This window comes from Anomaloglossus baeobatrachus, chromosome 10, assembly GCF_048569485.1.
Source record: "Anomaloglossus baeobatrachus isolate aAnoBae1 chromosome 10, aAnoBae1.hap1, whole genome shotgun sequence".
In the NCBI taxonomy this organism is placed as follows: Eukaryota; Metazoa; Chordata; class Amphibia; order Anura; family Aromobatidae; genus Anomaloglossus; species Anomaloglossus baeobatrachus.
Window position 1 is genome coordinate 14,160,558 of NC_134362.1, and position 16,453 is coordinate 14,177,010.

The 16,453-nt window shown below is 47.4% G+C and overlaps 2 protein-coding genes across 4 annotated transcripts in view; one reads left to right on the top strand and one right to left on the bottom strand.

The window, feature by feature from the left end:
- The first annotated feature begins 59 nt into the window (after positions 1 to 59).
- Positions 60 to 2,374, top strand: FREY1 (Frey regulator of sperm-oocyte fusion 1). Its single transcript, XM_075326443.1, has 3 exons — positions 60 to 143; positions 214 to 287; positions 2,160 to 2,374. The coding sequence occupies exons 1-3, from the start codon at positions 64 to 66 to the stop codon at positions 2,294 to 2,296; spliced, it is 291 nt and encodes a 96-aa protein (XP_075182558.1). The 5' UTR covers positions 60 to 63; the 3' UTR covers positions 2,297 to 2,374.
- A 167-nt stretch (positions 2,375 to 2,541) lies between these two features.
- MAPK8IP1 (mitogen-activated protein kinase 8 interacting protein 1) overlaps positions 2,542 to 16,453 on the bottom strand; it is an 88,051-nt gene continuing 74,139 nt past the window's right edge. For all 3 annotated transcript variants that reach the window (XM_075326321.1, XM_075326319.1, XM_075326318.1), the window contains exons 9-12: positions 11,373 to 11,492; positions 10,101 to 10,171; positions 9,902 to 10,000; positions 2,542 to 6,902 (exon numbers count right to left, since the gene is read on the bottom strand). In XM_075326321.1, the coding sequence (XP_075182436.1) occupies positions 6,830 to 6,902; positions 9,902 to 10,000; positions 10,101 to 10,171; positions 11,373 to 11,492 (363 nt within the window). In that variant the 3' untranslated portion in view covers positions 2,542 to 6,829. The remainder of the gene's footprint in view (positions 6,903 to 9,901; positions 10,001 to 10,100; positions 10,172 to 11,372; positions 11,493 to 16,453) is intronic.

A 16,453-nucleotide genomic window follows, 5' to 3' on the forward strand; every position in this document is an offset into this window, starting at 1 on the left:
TCTCCGGTGTGTGACCCGGCCATTGTGATGTCAGCGGTTCTTCTCGCCTTCCGCGCTCCGGTCATGGGTAACAGTCTCGTGTTCTCGTGGATGTTCCTGCTTCTTCTTCTAGAAGCCGTCTCCTGTTATTCGGTATTACCAAGGTGAGTATCTGAGGAGGAACGCATCGTCTGGAAGTCACGGTACACGTCATGCTGATCTCTCTGATTACAGAGCGCGGCGTGAAATCCCCCTCGACTTCGAGGCTCTGGCTGAGATCCCGGTGGAGCACTTTGGACTTATAGATGGTAAGTGGCGCAATGATTGTATGGGTCGGTGTGCCGTCCTAGAGAAAAACAGAAGCACTAGGACTTGTCGCGTGGATGTGTGGGTGGAGTGTGGCCTAGCGTCCTCCAAAATCTAAGACCAAAGCCCGGATTTCTTCTGTAGACTCTCAGGCTGAACGTTAAATGCCTGGATTAATCCCGTCAGTGAGGCTAATCCATGTGCCGCAGTGTTGGGGTAGAATAAAATGTCACTAAATTGAGGCTTTATGGAAAACTGCATCATAAATATAAATCTCTTCTGGCAGTTGTAGTTTAACTGAAGGTCAGAGACCAGGCAGCTTATTAATCTTTTGGTGCCCCATCAGCTGGAGTCCTTACAGGGGCTATCTGCCACAGTTTCAGCTGGAGTCCTTAGAGGGGCTAACTAGCACCGTATGAGCTGGAGTCGTTAGAGGGGCTGCACCGTATCAGCTGTTAGTCCCTCTAAGGACTATCTGGCACCATATTAGCTGGCGTCCTTAGAGAGGTGATCCAGTACCGTATCAGCTGGAGTCCTTAGAGGGGCTTTCCGGCACCGTATCAGCTATTCTATTAGTCCTTAGAGGGGCTATCTGGACCATATCAGCTGTTGGTCCTTAGAGGGGCTATCTGGACCATAGCCCCTCTGAGGACCAACAGCTGATGTGGTCCAGATAGCCCCTCTGAGGACCAACAGCTGATGTGGTCCAGATAGCCCCTCTAAGGACCAACAGCTGATGTGGTCCAGATAGCCCTTCTGAGGACCAACAGCTGATATCTGGACCACATCAGCTGTTGGTCCTCAGAGGGGCTATCTGGACCACATCAGCTGTTGGTCCTCAGAGGGGCTATCTGGACCACATCAGCTGTTGGTCCTCAGAGGGGCTATCTGGACCACATCAGCTGTTGGTCCTCAGAGGGGCTATCTGGACCACATCAGCTGTTGGTCCTTAGAGGGGCTTTCTGGCACCATATCAGCTGGAGTCCGTAGAGGAGTAGACGAGCGCATTGCTGATGACGTTATTGCCAGCACATTTGCCGAGACGTGTGCATGACCAAGGCATGTGCACAATATCTACTGGTCATGCTTCTGCCTTGTCAGGTGTGCAGGTCATAACATCATCGTCACCGTTCACCTCCGACGCAGAAGTGAGTGGCTCTGGACATCCCCTTTAAGAGGTTAGTCCCCATTTTGGAAGTGTCACATATCCATAGGATGCTATATGTGATAAATTGCTGATTACTGGGGGTTTGGCTGATCCTGAGAATGGGGGGGGCTCTGAAATTTACTGTAGAAAACAGTAATAGCCCCACATGTAGTGCTGCTCTTATCATCTTCTATGGGACTGCCGAAGATAGCGAGTGCTGTCATCCTATAGGCAATAGTGTCTCTCCCCCAACAAGGCATTCAGATCTCCCAATAGGTTCGAGGTGTCAGTGATCGGGTCCCTCCATTCTGCAGAGTGAATTACTCGCTAAGACTATGTACGCACTAGAAAGTGCCTTTTTCTTAAGAAAAATCCGGACCCTGTTAAAGAATCTTGCACCCGCGGTAAAAAAACGCACCAAAACCGCAACGAAATCCATGGATTTTCCGCGAAAAGAAGTGACATGCACATTAATTCCGCTGCGGAAAATCCGCAGGTATAAAAAAACGCAGTGTGCGCACAGCATTTTTTTAAAACCCATAGGATTTGCTGGGGAATGACTGCAGCAATGTTAGACACATTTTCTGTGGCAAATCCGCAGCAAAATCCACGGTAAATCCGCAGCGTGCGCACAGGGCCTTAGCTGGGAATGCATACCAGAATATTGGGAACCGCTAATGATTAAAAGAGTAAAATTGTGACTTTATTTCCACGCTACTTTCCCTAGATTATGGCGTGCTACCAAAACATCCTTCGTTTCGTCGTCGAGTGACTCGGCAGCCGCCAGCAGGGCTAGTACAGGCCGGGAAAAGCAAACGTGATGAGCCGGACATCGGCGAGCTCTATTATGATGACCTCATGTGAGGCAGTGGGATCCCGGAGCCCCTGTGGATTTGGGGGGGGGGCGGTGTTGTAGTTTGTGATGAGACCATTGGGGAATAAACCCACGTGTGATATATAGGAGGTGGCGCTTGCACCACGTGTTGGTATTCTGATACTTTGGTGAGTAATCTGCTGTGTGACACTACAATTCCCAGCATGTCCTGACATTCACAACAGCTGGAGATGTGGGGGAACACTGTGAATATAGAAGCACAACGACAAATTGGTAATAAATAAATCTCAGGCTGTTTATTGAGGAGTCACGAGCCGCCCTCTGCCCCCGACCCGTCGGACCCCCCAACAGTACAATCAATGCCCCCATTACACACACGGGAACAACTTATTGTTTTTTTAAAGGGTCACTAAATATGATCAAATCTGCAAAATCATTCACAAATATTAATTCAAATTTGGAAAAACTCTTCCAAGTGAATGCCTAAGACCTCCAAATCTGCCCAGAAATATGCCAAAAATACATGTTATGATAATTAGCAGGCGGGAACATTTCATGCCACCGATTTTGGGAGAAACAATCGGAATTTTGTGTATTCAGTCATTAGATCTTTCAAATTCATTGGGAAACCATCAGCAAGTAGATATATGAGAGATGAGAAAAAAAGATTTGCAGGACGCTGATCCAGTGGTTACATGGGTAGATCAGAGCCCGGCACAGCTCCTCCCGTGGCATCACCGCCACGTCTCTTCATCTGTATGCCTGGCACAGCTCCTGCCGTGGCATCACCGCCACGTCTCCTCATCCGTATGCTCGGCACAACTCGTCCTGTGGCATCACCGCCACGTCTCCTCATCAGTATGCCCGGCACAGCTCCTCCCGTGGCATCACTGCCACGTCTCCTCATCCGTATGCCCGGCACAGCTCCTCCCGTGGCATCACTGCCACGTCTCCCCATCAGTATGCCCGACACAGCTCCTCCCGTGGCATCACCACCACGTCTCCTCATCAGTATGCCCGGCACAGCTCCTCCCGTGGCATCACTGCCACGTCTCCTCATCAGTATGACCGGCACAGCTCCTCCCGTGGCATCACCGCCACGTCTCATCAGTATGCCCGGCACAGCTCCTCCCGTGGCATCACCGCCACGTCTCCTCATCAATATACCTGGCACAGCTCCTCCTGTGGCATCACCGCCACATCTATTCATCCGTATGCCCGGCCTGAAGCCATGTCTTCACAGAGCCGGCTAATCAGAGGGGACGCCACCAGGTCCGAAGAGAATTCGTGGCTCAGGATGACTGATGAACAAGCCCACCATACAGGAAAAAGTTGTGCAGTTTTCTTACCATCTTCGTGTGTCAATTTACCATTGCAAAATCTCTGCTTGCTGTCAATGAAAGCAAACCGTCTATTCTAACAATCATTATAAAGTGTGACCTGCTCAGGATCGGATCTGTTAGATGTAGAAAAAAAAAGTTTACATTCACTGACAGCAAGCAGAAATCTTAATTTAAAAATAAAAAAAAAATTAATGAACTCCAGATTTTCTTTCCATTTTACAATGATTAGAAAACAATTTCTAGTGGGGTCGGGAGTTGCCGCTTTCTCTCTTATAGCTTTCCCTGTCCTGAATTCTTGTGACTTGTGTGATCTCCGCTCTATTGACGCTTTATAAACCTTATAGCCCCCCATGTAATTTACTTCTGCCACAACTTTTTTGATTCCCTGTTCCTCTGTTCTTCCTCCTGGCAGTATATGAATAAACAGAGGTGCGTTCCCTGTTTCAATTGTGGGTGAGGGAAATTCTAGCGCACAGCTGTCAGTTTTTCCAGATATTTCCAGGAGGAACAAAAGAGGGACAGGTTAGCTCTGAAATTAAACCAGGATGTCCCAGGACTGTAATTTAATGGAGAGAGCGAACAGGTAAAGAAAAATAAATTCTTAGTTGAAAAAATAGTAAGAGGGACTGTCCCAGCTAGACCCAATATCACCTATGGAAACAAAGGGGTAAATCTGGCTAATCACTGTGGGGGTGCTGACTTCTGGGACCCCCATTGACCCCAAGAATGGGGCTCTGTAATGCACGTGCCCCACTGATCCTTTCATTGTCTATGACATTGCCGTAGGAAGCCAAGTACAATATAGGCACCCGTAGACAATGTATGTAACGCAGGATTAATGGTGCAGGCACCGCTGTATTCAGAACCCCATTCTCAGGATTAGTGGGGATCCCAGAGGTAGTGGCATGGCTGGTGAAGGGGGGAAATTTATGTATGAAGGCGCAACATTTTTCCCTTAGTGCTAGGGTTAGGTCAAGGCTTTGAGATAGCGTTAAGGCCAATTATGGAGCTAGGGTTAGGACTAGGTATAGGGTTAGGATTGGAGCTACGGTTAGGGCTAGATTAAAAGGTAAGCTTTGAGCTAGGTTTAGTGATAGGATTGGAGCTACGGTTAGGTCTAGATTAAAGGGTAAGATTTGAGCTAGGTTTAGTGATAGGATTGGAGCTACGGTTAGGTCTAGATTAAAGGGTAAGATTTGAGCTAGGTTTAGTGATAGGATTGGAACTAGGTTTAATGGTCGGATTTGAGCTAAGGTTGGGGCTAGAATTAGAGACAAAGTTAGGATAAGAGCTAGAGTTAAGGCTAGTATTGGAGATAGAGTTGGGCCTAGGATTGGAGCTAGGGTTAGGGATAGGATTAGGGCTACAAATGCAGCTAGGTTTATTGTTGGGAGTGGAGCTAGGGTTAGGACCAAGATTGGAGCTAAGTTCAGACCTATGATTGGAGACTAGGGTTGGGGTTAGCATTGGACCTATGGTTAGGCCTAAGATTGTAGACAGAGTTAGAATTAGAGCTAGGGTTGGGGCTAGGATTTGAGACAGAGTTAGCATTAGGGTTAGGGTTAGATTTAGGACTGCAATTGCAGCTAAGGTTAGTGATGGGATTGGAGCTGGGGTTGGGCCTAGGATTGGAGATAAATTTGGGGTAGGTTTAGAGCCACACTTGCCCTTAGGGCTAGGTTTAGTGAAGGAATTGGAGCTAGGGTTGGGCCTAGGATTGGAGCTGGGGTTAGGGCTAGATTTAGAGCCACAATTGCCCTTAGGGATAGGTTTAGTGAAAGGATTGGAGCTAGGGTTAGGCCTAGGATTGAATCTAGGGTTGGGACTAGGATTGGAGTTAGGGTTAGGGCTAGCTTTAGGGCTATAATTGCCCTTTTAGCAAGGTTTAGTGATGAGATTGGAGCTAGGGTTAGGACTACAATTGGAGCTAGCTTTAGGGCAAGAGTAAAAAAATAGTTACATAAAAAACTAATAAAAATAATGATAAAAAAATAATGTGTAGCTTTTTAATTTTAAAATTTTGTGTTAGATTTTAATAAGGCGGAAAAAAAATAAAGGATTAAAGGGCCGGTGCTGATTACATCAGTATTTTTTAATACACGTGTTTGAGGGATAATGGACTCAATACTGGACTGGTGAATGGGTCTTGGGGAGAAATAAGTTGCTGCGGTTAATGGCGCAAACAGTTTGCCTTCCCCCTAGCGCTGGCAACCCCCCGCTACACCACTGCCCGGCAGTCGGACCCCCGGAGTTCTGTACGTTCATTGGTCCAGTTGGGACAACACCATGAAAGCCTCAAGTAGCATTGTTTAAGCCCTGTGGAACGTCAGCCATTGTTCAGCACCTTGTCAATCTAAGGCCGTATACACACCCGCCAATGTGTATCATGGTTGTCCTTGTCGGCCATAGCAACCAATCAGAACCCAGGTTTCATTTTTCCACAGCAATTTAGAAAATGTAAGCTGAACCCTGATTGGTTGCTATTAGTGCGTTTCCTTGGAGACAGTGCTGGAGGCCTGAGGCCTAGTCGTGTTATCATACATTCTGCCTGTCTATACACATCTGCCGCCTGCTCCGCCACATACGTGTCCTGTAGTGTTTTTTGTCACTTGTCAATAACCTTCTGAATAGACATTTCTGCGGTGTCACTAATATACAGTTGTGTAACACGTGCGCAGCCATTTGCCATATTATGGGGTGTCTGCCAGCATTAGCTGCTCTTACAAATACGCCATCTTATCTGTAGTAGGATAATAGATGTTACTCTTCTTTCTTCAGACGCCATATTTTTTGAGTATTTAAGATACGAGCCCATTAATTCCAATCTCTGTTATAGCGTCACGCAGCCTAGACATGACCCAGCCCCCCCCCCCCCAGCACTCATTTAGTTTGCTCCAACTCTTATGTTCATCAATGGTGGCATGTTCCATTTGCAGTGTGGGGAGGGGGGGCTGAGGCATAAAAGTTCTCCAGATTCTTGAATATGCACAAATGGGTTAGGGGCTGAGCCAAGAGCGAGAGAAGGTTACTGGGGAAAGTTACATGGTGGAGCGCCCCTTACTGGCCTTGTCTGGCAAACACACACCCAGTTCACTGGGGCGCAGGCACAGAGGAGCACAAGCCTCTATCACAACTCTCCTCCACCAGTCCGCAGCCTCCCGCTCCGGCGTCAGCACGTAGTCCATGCACAGAACATATTTCCGTGTCCGAAATCCATGGCTACTCCAGATATATATCTTCTGTGGGACATGTGTACTCCACATATTCTTTGTAAAACTGTTGGAAGGCTCTCCTAGAGGAAAAAAAACACAAATGGAGCGTTACAGAAGGTTATTATTACTGAAATAGCGCCACTCTGGTGCGCAGGCTGCGTCCGGTATTGCAGCTCAGGAGGATTTAATGGTCTGTATGAACGATCGGACTGGTCAGAGACGTTTCCATCGGCCGATCATCGTCCTGAATGAATGAGCCTTTATTCTTTCCTGATGCCACATACCAAAATACCCAATGGACTTTCCCATCGTTCTTTGCAGAATCTGTCAGGAGCAATTTGCAGCATCCCATGTATCACAGGGAATAAAGGAAATTGCTCCGGTCTAGATAAGAACGTGCAACATTGCAAATGCAATACACAGGAGGATGCCCCAGACATCAGAGGATGGTCCCATGTGGCCGCCCGAGGCCCTGGAGTAACAGCCATTTTTCCTGCTTTGTAAAACAGTTCTTTATTAAATACAGAGCTCCAAGTAAAATTTTACAGCACTTAACACAAAGAGTGACGCCGGGTGGAAGCGTGCAGACCTAAATATGGAAAACAATATTTGTCCAGTCACTTAATCAGGACCTGTCGGCTCTCCTGACATGTATTCCTTAAAAAAATAACAATTCTAGAACTTCGGTATTGTGCCGTTCCTCTATTACTCCTCCTGGAAATGTGTTACCAGTTAGGAGGGAATATTCCTGCAAATTCTGATACTGTCCAATCAGGGCTGCAAGTGCCAGACAATGAAAAGACACATACTGTAAAGGCCACTTTACACGCAACAACATCGCTAACGAGATGTCGTTGGGGTCACGGAATTCGTGACGCACATCCGGCCTTGTTAGCGACGTCGTTGCGTGTGAAACGCAAGAACGACCGTTAACAATCAAAAATACTCACCATATCGTTGATCGTTGACACGTCGGTCTAATCTCAAATATCGTTGCTGCTGCTTGTACGATGTTGTTCGTCGTTCCTGCGGCAGCACACGTCGCTATGTGTGACACCGCAGGAACGAGGAACAACATCGTATCTGCGGCCGCCCGCAATGAGGAAGTAAGGAGGTGGGCGGGATGTTACGGCCGCTCATCTCCGCCCCTCCACTTCTTTTGGGAGGTCGCTTAGTGACGCCGCACGAACCGCCCCCATAGAAAGGAGGCGGTTCGCCGGCCACAGCAACGTTGCTAGGAAGGTAAGTATGTGTGACGGGTGTTAGCGATGTTGTGCGCCACGGGCAGCGATTTGCCCGTGACGCACAACCGGCGGGGGGAGGGTGCTTTCACCAGCGACATCGCTAGCGAGATCGCAGCGTGTAAAGTGGCCTTATAAGGCTATGTGCACACGCTGCAGATTTGGTGCAGAAAATTTTCTACATGAAATCTGCACTATCTGGTGGGAAAACACAAAAAATGCCTCAAGAAAACTCATGCGTTTTTGGAGCATTTTCTTATTAAGTCAATAGCTTGAATACAGGAAAAAAACATCCCAACAATTGACAAGCTGCAGATTTTTTTCTGCTCCAAAATATGCAAGGAAAAAAAAAAAGCAACATACACATGGCACTTCAGAAATTTCATAGACTTTGCTGGCTTCAGGATAGGCATGCAGATTTTGGTGCAGATTTCTCAATAAATGCATCAAAATCTGCATTAAAATAATGCACTGTGTGCACATACCCTTATTGAAGCAACACATATACCTGTAACATTTCAGAAACCGCTTCCATGTTTTCAAGGAAAGGAAACTGTGAATGAAGGTAATCCATGTCCCAGCATGTGCAACGGCCGCCACACACACCGGGACAATGTCAGAACTGGCCCTCACAGTGCCAGACCAGGGTCCACGAATGAAGGCGGAACAGGTCCAAGTATAAGGTGCTTGATTAACAAAGCCTGTGGACAAGGGGGAGGTGGTTGAATGTGAACAATATATCATTTTGATAGAAGCAGAAGGAATTTTCAAACCAAACCAGGCATGCACGGCATGGTGGGAGTCAGCCACCGGACCAGTAAACAACAAAAAGAGGGGGAGCCAGCACTGCTTGAGAATGGCATGCAAACAATTAAAAGTGAAAATTCACATACTATTCCAACTGTACTATAATGCAAAATGAGGTTTTTAGCAAATAATTGATCATTTTTTTTATGCCATATTAGTCTGCTGGCTGACCACCACCATTACCATGCACGCCTGACTTTGGTTTGCAATATATATATTTTCCTCCTGTTGGTGGCTGTTCACACTCAGCCGCCTCACCCTTTCCACAGGCATTGCTAATTAAGCACCATACTTGGATCTGGTCCGCCTTTATTTATGGTTGCCGATCTGGCACTGGGAGAGTCAGTTCTGATATAGTCCTGGTGTGTGTGGCGTCTGCTGCACATGCTGGGACCTGGGCTGACCTTTTATCCGCCGTTGCCTCTTGCTGCGACATGGAAGCAGTTATATACAGGTTATAGGTATGTGTGCTCCATTATGGTTCTGCTTTTAAATTTTTTTATCTATGATGCCACATGGCACATGAAATTCATAATATAGAGTATAACCCCCCTATAGAGATTTGCCGTGACGTGGCAGGGGCGGCTCAAAGAATTTATTAATTATTTGCTAAAAATCCCTTTTTTTTTATATAGTACAGTTGGAATAAATCCGTGAATTTGCACTTTTATATGATGCATGCCACTCTCCGATAGTGCTGGCTCTTCTTTCTCAGTATAGAAAAATTGCTGCAAAAAAAAAAAAAAAAAAAAATCGCACCAACACTGCAGATGACTTCCACAAGATCAAGTTTTGGTCAGGAAAAAAAATGCCGCAAAAACACCCTGTGTGAACATAGCCTTAGAAGGAGAATAGTAACATCCAATTGTCAATTCATCCGCAATATTTCTAGGAGGAATAATAGAGGAACAGCACCATAATGGTCAAAAAATGAAAGGTAAAAGTGGTCTAAAATGTTCCATGTCAATTAAGTGATGAGGAGGTGCAGCGCTCTCACGGAGCATCAGGCTTTAGGGAATCCGGACACTTACCCGACAGACTCTGCCAGGGGTTTGGTAGATTCCTCCGAAACAAACACGTGACATGCGAACCGATGATCTGAAGGATGTTTGGTGATGAAACCGAAATATCTGGAAAAGGGAGATAAGAGACGAGAGACAGAAGATGGATGAGAAGAAGGGAAAGCGCGAGTATCTGTGTACTGAACCCCGCCGGACTCGCGGCCCTTACTTGCTGTTCTTCGGGTGGTAGCCGCAGAACGAAATATTCTTTAACTGGAAGAAATGGCTGCATGTGTTCACCTATCGGGGAAAAGACATTGAAAAACTTCTCAGATGTGAAATTTGACAACATGGTAGACTGATGGAACAAATTCAGACAATGTCTGCAACATTTACCCCCCCCCCCCCCAAAAAAAAAAATCTGGTGTAAAATCTGTAACATGGGGCGTCCGCATCATTATATCTTTGTGGGGGGCTTAGGGCAAGCAGTTGTAGCCGGAGCGCAGCCTCTCGGTAACCCTTTGCCTCCCCGTTGCCACACAACATAAAGGATGACTCCGTAACAGTCTATTCTCACTCGGAGTCAATAAAGGGCACCACGTAGTATTCTTTTCAAACAACGGAACTTTACTTCTTTTCTTCACAGCATTTATAGCATCTATCTTCATCTGCACCGTTCTTGGTCCTGACGGGGTTCCCTCTAGACTCCACAATACAATTTAGCGGCCGACTGCTTTTCTAGCACCTGGGCTTCATAAGACACCGCTAGGCCCCTCTTTCTCCTATTTAACATCATGCTGCACGAACCGATTCAAATAGTCCTTAAGCCTTTCCGTCCCACCCACAGGGATTAGCTTGCACTTTGGAAGGGTTACGTATGACAGCACTTTTCCGTTCATGCTTAGGCTAGGACCTACCCTTCTCAGACAAGGGCTCACTGACCCTCGGTCTCGCAGGAGATTTCTTAGGGTATTCATATCCAGGAAAACAGACGCCTCCCCGACCGACCGGACTATACCCCGCTTCTGGGGACGCAGTTCAACAGTCCTCAACGTGCAGGACCCCACGTGTCCGCGATCACAGGGGTGACCCTTAGGATCAATAATTAAGTCTATAGATTATGGCCTTGTTCTCTGTCTCTCCTCCTGGGGACTCTTCTACCCTCCTCCTTCACCTTCATATTGTCCTTTTTATATTCCCTATTCTCCTCCTTTTACTTTAATCCTCTCTTACTTAACCCCTAAACTGCGTACCCAGGTGCCAGGACTGCTGTCTCTAAGCCACATTGCCACCTGGAGACCATTTAAATGAACACTGTACATTAGAATATATTAAACATGACCCTTCAGTGTTCCGGCTACCTCTACATGGGTGTGCGTAGCCCTGACCCCCTTACATCTAGGAAGGAAGACTGTTCGGGTTGCCTCAGACACCATAGCCTGGGTGCACATTTTGTACCCCTAGAGATGTCAAAAACCGAATCCAGTTCCTGCCTTCATACCTGGCTGTGATCATGAGGGTCTTCCCCATGTACTGCGATCTTCAACCCTCGGAGGCTGATCTCCAATACACAGCTAGATGGAGGGTTTGACAGCACTGTAAGGCGACGAGACATTGCAATCTGAAATAAGAAAGGCGTCAAGTCACGAAAGTAACAAGTAAATATGACAAAAACTGCATAACCACGTGGTGTGTGGGCTACAAGCATGAGATCCTCTGGTCCTTTCTAACATTCCTGCTGATGTGATAGAATCTGTACACATATTCGTTTTGGGATTTTTCCTCTTTGGTACCACTAGGTGGCAGTGTTGCATATACTGTGGATGAAAAAAGACCCTCCCAGGATCGCAGCGTGCTGGAAAGCAGAAGCTATGCAAACTGCAGTGCTGCAGACATTATCCCGGGATGCATTTAGGCTCTGCATTCCTCCCTTTAATTTATATTTTGTCCCCTAAAAATTAATGGGCATGCTACACGGCAAAAAAGGATACAAAAAAAAAAGACTGCAGACCATATATGTGTGTTAAAAAGAATATTAAGACTTCCGGTTCCGGTCCTGGCTGAGGTGGACGCTTGAGGGAGAAACTCCCGCCACCCCCTGGAAGAATCAGTCGGAGAGAAGCCCCCCCGCAGCTGTGCAAGCGGCGAAAACCACACAGACGGGAAGCGGAGACCAGCGGCGATGGATAGGTACCTTCTAAGGAGCGCTGGTGGCGGCGAGGGAGCCGGGAGAAGCGGAGACGCTGCTGACACGAACGAGGTGGAAGCTGCGAACATGGCGCCGGAGTGCCTGTCGGGGGCGGAGTCAGCGGTGCAGGGGAGCGCGGCGATGGATGTAAGCCGGAGCGGCAGAGCAACGGAGGACACAGCCGAGGAGGCAGGGGGAAGCGGAGCTGGAGGGGGATGGCTGCAGGGGTCAGAGGAGGGCGGCTCGCAGTGGGAGGATGAGGGAGATGTGGAGGGAGAGTTGAGAGAGGGAGGGCCTGCTGAGACGGGGGGGGGGTGATGGAGGAGTGAGAGGGCCAGCGGAGTGTACAGGCCGACAGAGGAGAGAGAGCGGGGGTAAACGGGGACAACCACATTACAGGAGGAGCACATCCTCTGGCATCCCTGGTAAAGGCAGCAAGAAGCAGCAGGATCCACTGCCACCCCAATCCCATCAGTCACCAGAGGGAGGCAGAGGCTCAGCACAACCAAGAAGGCCTAGGAAACCAGCTCCACCTGCTGGCCAAAGCAAGCAAATACAAGAGTTCCATGTGGACTATAAAAAACTGGCAATAGAAGTGACATCTCATCTGTCTAAGGAAATAAAAACAGCCATAGAGACAGCAATACAAACCTCACTAGCCGCCATGCAGAAGCAATTGACTGACCATTCTGACAGGCTGACAGAAACAGAGCAGAGAATCTCTAACTCTGAGGAGGCAATCTTGACCATGCAAGAGCAAATAGCAACTCTAATACAATCCAACGAGCACCTGAAAGCCAAGGCAGAGGACCTAGAAAACAGGTCGAGACGAAACAACCTCCGCATTGTGGGGCTGCCAGAAACGGTGTCTCTGGGGCAGCTAGACAACATCTGCGAAGCGGAACTGCCACAGGCGTTGGGTATAAAAGCAAAATTTAGAGTGGAAAGAGCCCACAGAGTGGGACCATTGAGGCAACAGGAGGTGAACAAAGGAAATGGACAGAATACAAATACAAACGGTAAATCCCCTCCAAGAGCCAGACAGGTGATAGTCAAGTACCTAGACTACAAACACAAAGAAGAAATATTGAAGGCCTTTAGAGAACGCAAACGGCCTCTACAATACCAAGGAAACAGATTGTTGATTTTTGGGGACTATTCCGTTGATGTATCCAAGCGGAGGAAGGATTTCAGTAAACTGTGCACATTCCTGTACAACAAAAGAGTAAAATGCCAACTACTCTACCCAGCCATATTGAAGGTCAGGAACTCCAATGGCTCATTCTCGTATTACAAAGACCACAAGGAGGCGGAAGACATCCTTATGTCAGAGCATGACGGAGGAGGACCGGAGGAACGGGAGGGGAGATTTAAAGAGGGAGGAACTTACAGAGGAGGATCCCCTTCAGGTACAGGAAGAGAGGGCGGACTACACGAGAGACAATCGCAATCACAACCTGAGACCAGCGGACAGGGGAATCGGAGCCCAACTCAGCATCCCAGTCCCAGACCGGGCAACAGGGAGAAGCGCCCTTGAGAGCCACCAAGACATGTGATGTCTCTTGAACTTATTTCTATTGGCTCTTAATCGTTCCCCTCGACCGGAGGGGGGGATGGGGACGGGGGGGGGGGGGTCGATGTGGGGGGGTCGGGGGGAGAGAGGACCAATCGCATTTCTTATCTTCGGTGACAGCGGAGAGGGGTGGATGAGAGGCTCCTCTCCTCCCTCCCCTCTTTCTTATTCTTTCTCTTCTCCTTCTCCCTCCTTTTCCCCTCCTGCTTCTCCTGCTCTCTCTGCCTCTTCTCCTCCCCCTGTTTCTCTCTCCCTTCTCCCTCTCCTGTGTCCCCTCCTTCTCCTCTTTCTCCTTCTTCTCCTCTCTTCTCTTCTGTTCTCTCTTTTCTTTCCTCTCTTTCCCCTCTCTCTTTTCTTTCCTCCTTTTCCCCTCTCTATTTTCCCTCTTCCCTCTCTTCTCCCCTTTTTTTTTTTTTTTTTTTTTTCTCTTTCTCTCTCTCTCTCTCTCTCTCTCTCTCTCTGACCTTCCTCCTCAACTCTCTCTCTTTTCTCTTTCCCGCTCTGCTTCTTTTTTTTTTTGGACTGCTTTTCAGACCCTAGTACAGTGGATCCGAACGGGTTGAAAGGATGGTCCCACAAAACCAGGACTTTTTCAACAGACGAACTCTCGCTAAGGTCATATTTTATACGACATAATGTGTTAATCCTTGCTTAATTCTTAAGGCCGTTGTATTTTGTCGGGGGGATAAAACTTAGAATTTGCGCATCAGGGGGGTGACTAGGGAGACTCATATTTAGGCCAGGAAGAAGGGAAGTCACTAACATGGCAAAAAGAGCCGAAAGTCCTTTTAAAGGGATAACCTGTTCTAATGTTGTAGGATTCATAATTTTTATATGTTGTAAAAGGGTTCATTTACAAGTTAGGGAAAAGAAATGTCATTCTGGTAGAGTCACTTGTGAAGGCAGGATTGATAGTCACATTTTTCTTTCAGTCGAGGTCTTGAAGGGTAATATCGATAAGAGCAACTTATTTGGACAGTCATGGTGCAGCTGACAACGTGGAATGTTAAGGGTCTGAGATCACCCAACAAGCGGGCAATGGTACTAAGACACTTGAAAAGACTAAAAACTGATATTGCTTTATTACAAGAAACACACCTGGGGAAGGAAGATTTTTTCCGCATGAAGAAATACTGGGTGGGTTCAGTTTATGGGGCAGCGGCAGTGGGAAGGAAGGCGGGCACAATGATTTTGATAAACAAACAGCTTAGTCATGAGGTAGTGGCTCAGGAGGAGGATGCTCAAGGAAGATGGCAACATCTAACAATTACTAGTCCAGCGGGAACACTCAGTATATATAATATTTATGGCCCAAACTCGAAGCAGAAACAGTTTCATGACGCAATAAAAACCATAATTCTTTCAGACAAGGAACCTAACATCATAGTGGCGGGAGATTTCAATGCAGTGCCAGATTCAGAGGAAGATAGAAGTAAGGGAGAGGGTGAGTTGAGTCATGGGGACAAGGGCTCAGCCTATGGAGAGGTTTCATTGGAGGATATAGGCTTGAAAGATATATGGAGGTTAACCCACCCACATGACAGAGAATACACGCATTTCTCTCACCCGCATAACAGCTGGTCTCGTCTAGATCAGATTTGGCTGTCTTTGGAGCTGACGAATGGCGTGCGAAACTGCATGATTGAGAACATGGTGATCTCGGACCACAGTCCGGTGAGAGTGGACCTTAGGGAGAAATTCAAGAGAGGATCAGACATTATCTGGAGATTCCCGTCGTTCCTCCTCAGACAGGATAACTTCCATAAAATAATAAAAGAATGGTGGGAAGAGTACTCAGAAAATAACAAGGAGCATAGGGCGACTCCAATATTATTCTGGGAGGCGGCGAAAGCGGTCTTGAGAGGACGTTTGGTGGGGTATGCGGCCATGATCAAACGAAAGACGAACGCGAAATACAACTCTCACAGCGAGGCAGTGCGACTGGCATACACTAATTATCTGACAGTGAGATCGGTCACGGCAAAAGATAGGTGGGTGGCAGCCAAGAGAGACTTTGATGAGTGGGCAAAAAAAAAGGAACAGTTATTTTGGTCATATAAAGAGGCCGATTTACATAGATTTGGGAATAAGGCGGGGAGGATGCTGGCAAATTTAGCAAGGGGTAACAGAAAGATGACAGTAATTTCAAAATTGAAAACAAAGGGTGGGGAGGTGACCTCGGACCCCAAGGAAATTAATAAGGCTCTGGGGGACTATTACAGAAAGTTATACGGGCCAGGACATAACGACATGACTGATGAGGCGGAGTGGCTAAGGCAAGCCCAACTACCCAACTTAACGGAGGCAGAACTGGAAATCTTAAACGCAGATATTACAGAGGAAGAGGTTGCAAAAACAATCGGGGAACTTAGCACTAACAAGGCTCCAGGACCTGATGGTTTCAATAGCGAATTCTATAAAGCCCTCAGGGAACAGATTTCCCCCGACTTAACTTCAGTTTTTAATGCGATCTTGGGGGGAATGGAAATTCCTAAAAACGCCAATATAGCATACATTAAACTAATACCTAAGGGCTCCAAGGACCTGGACGACCCTTCGAGCTATAGGCCCATTTCGCTCATCAACCAGGACTTAAAAATAATGTCTAAAATCATGGCTGATAGATTGGCTACGGTCCTGCCTAGATTAATTTCAGAACATCAGGTAGGGTTTATAAAAGGGAGAAGTGCGGTGACCAACATTAGGAGGACTATACTAGTGGTTGATGCGGTTAGACTGGGGCGCACGAAGGGGAGGGCAAGCCCAGCGTTAGTCACACTAGACGCTGAAAAAGCGTTCGACAATGTCAACTGGATCTGGC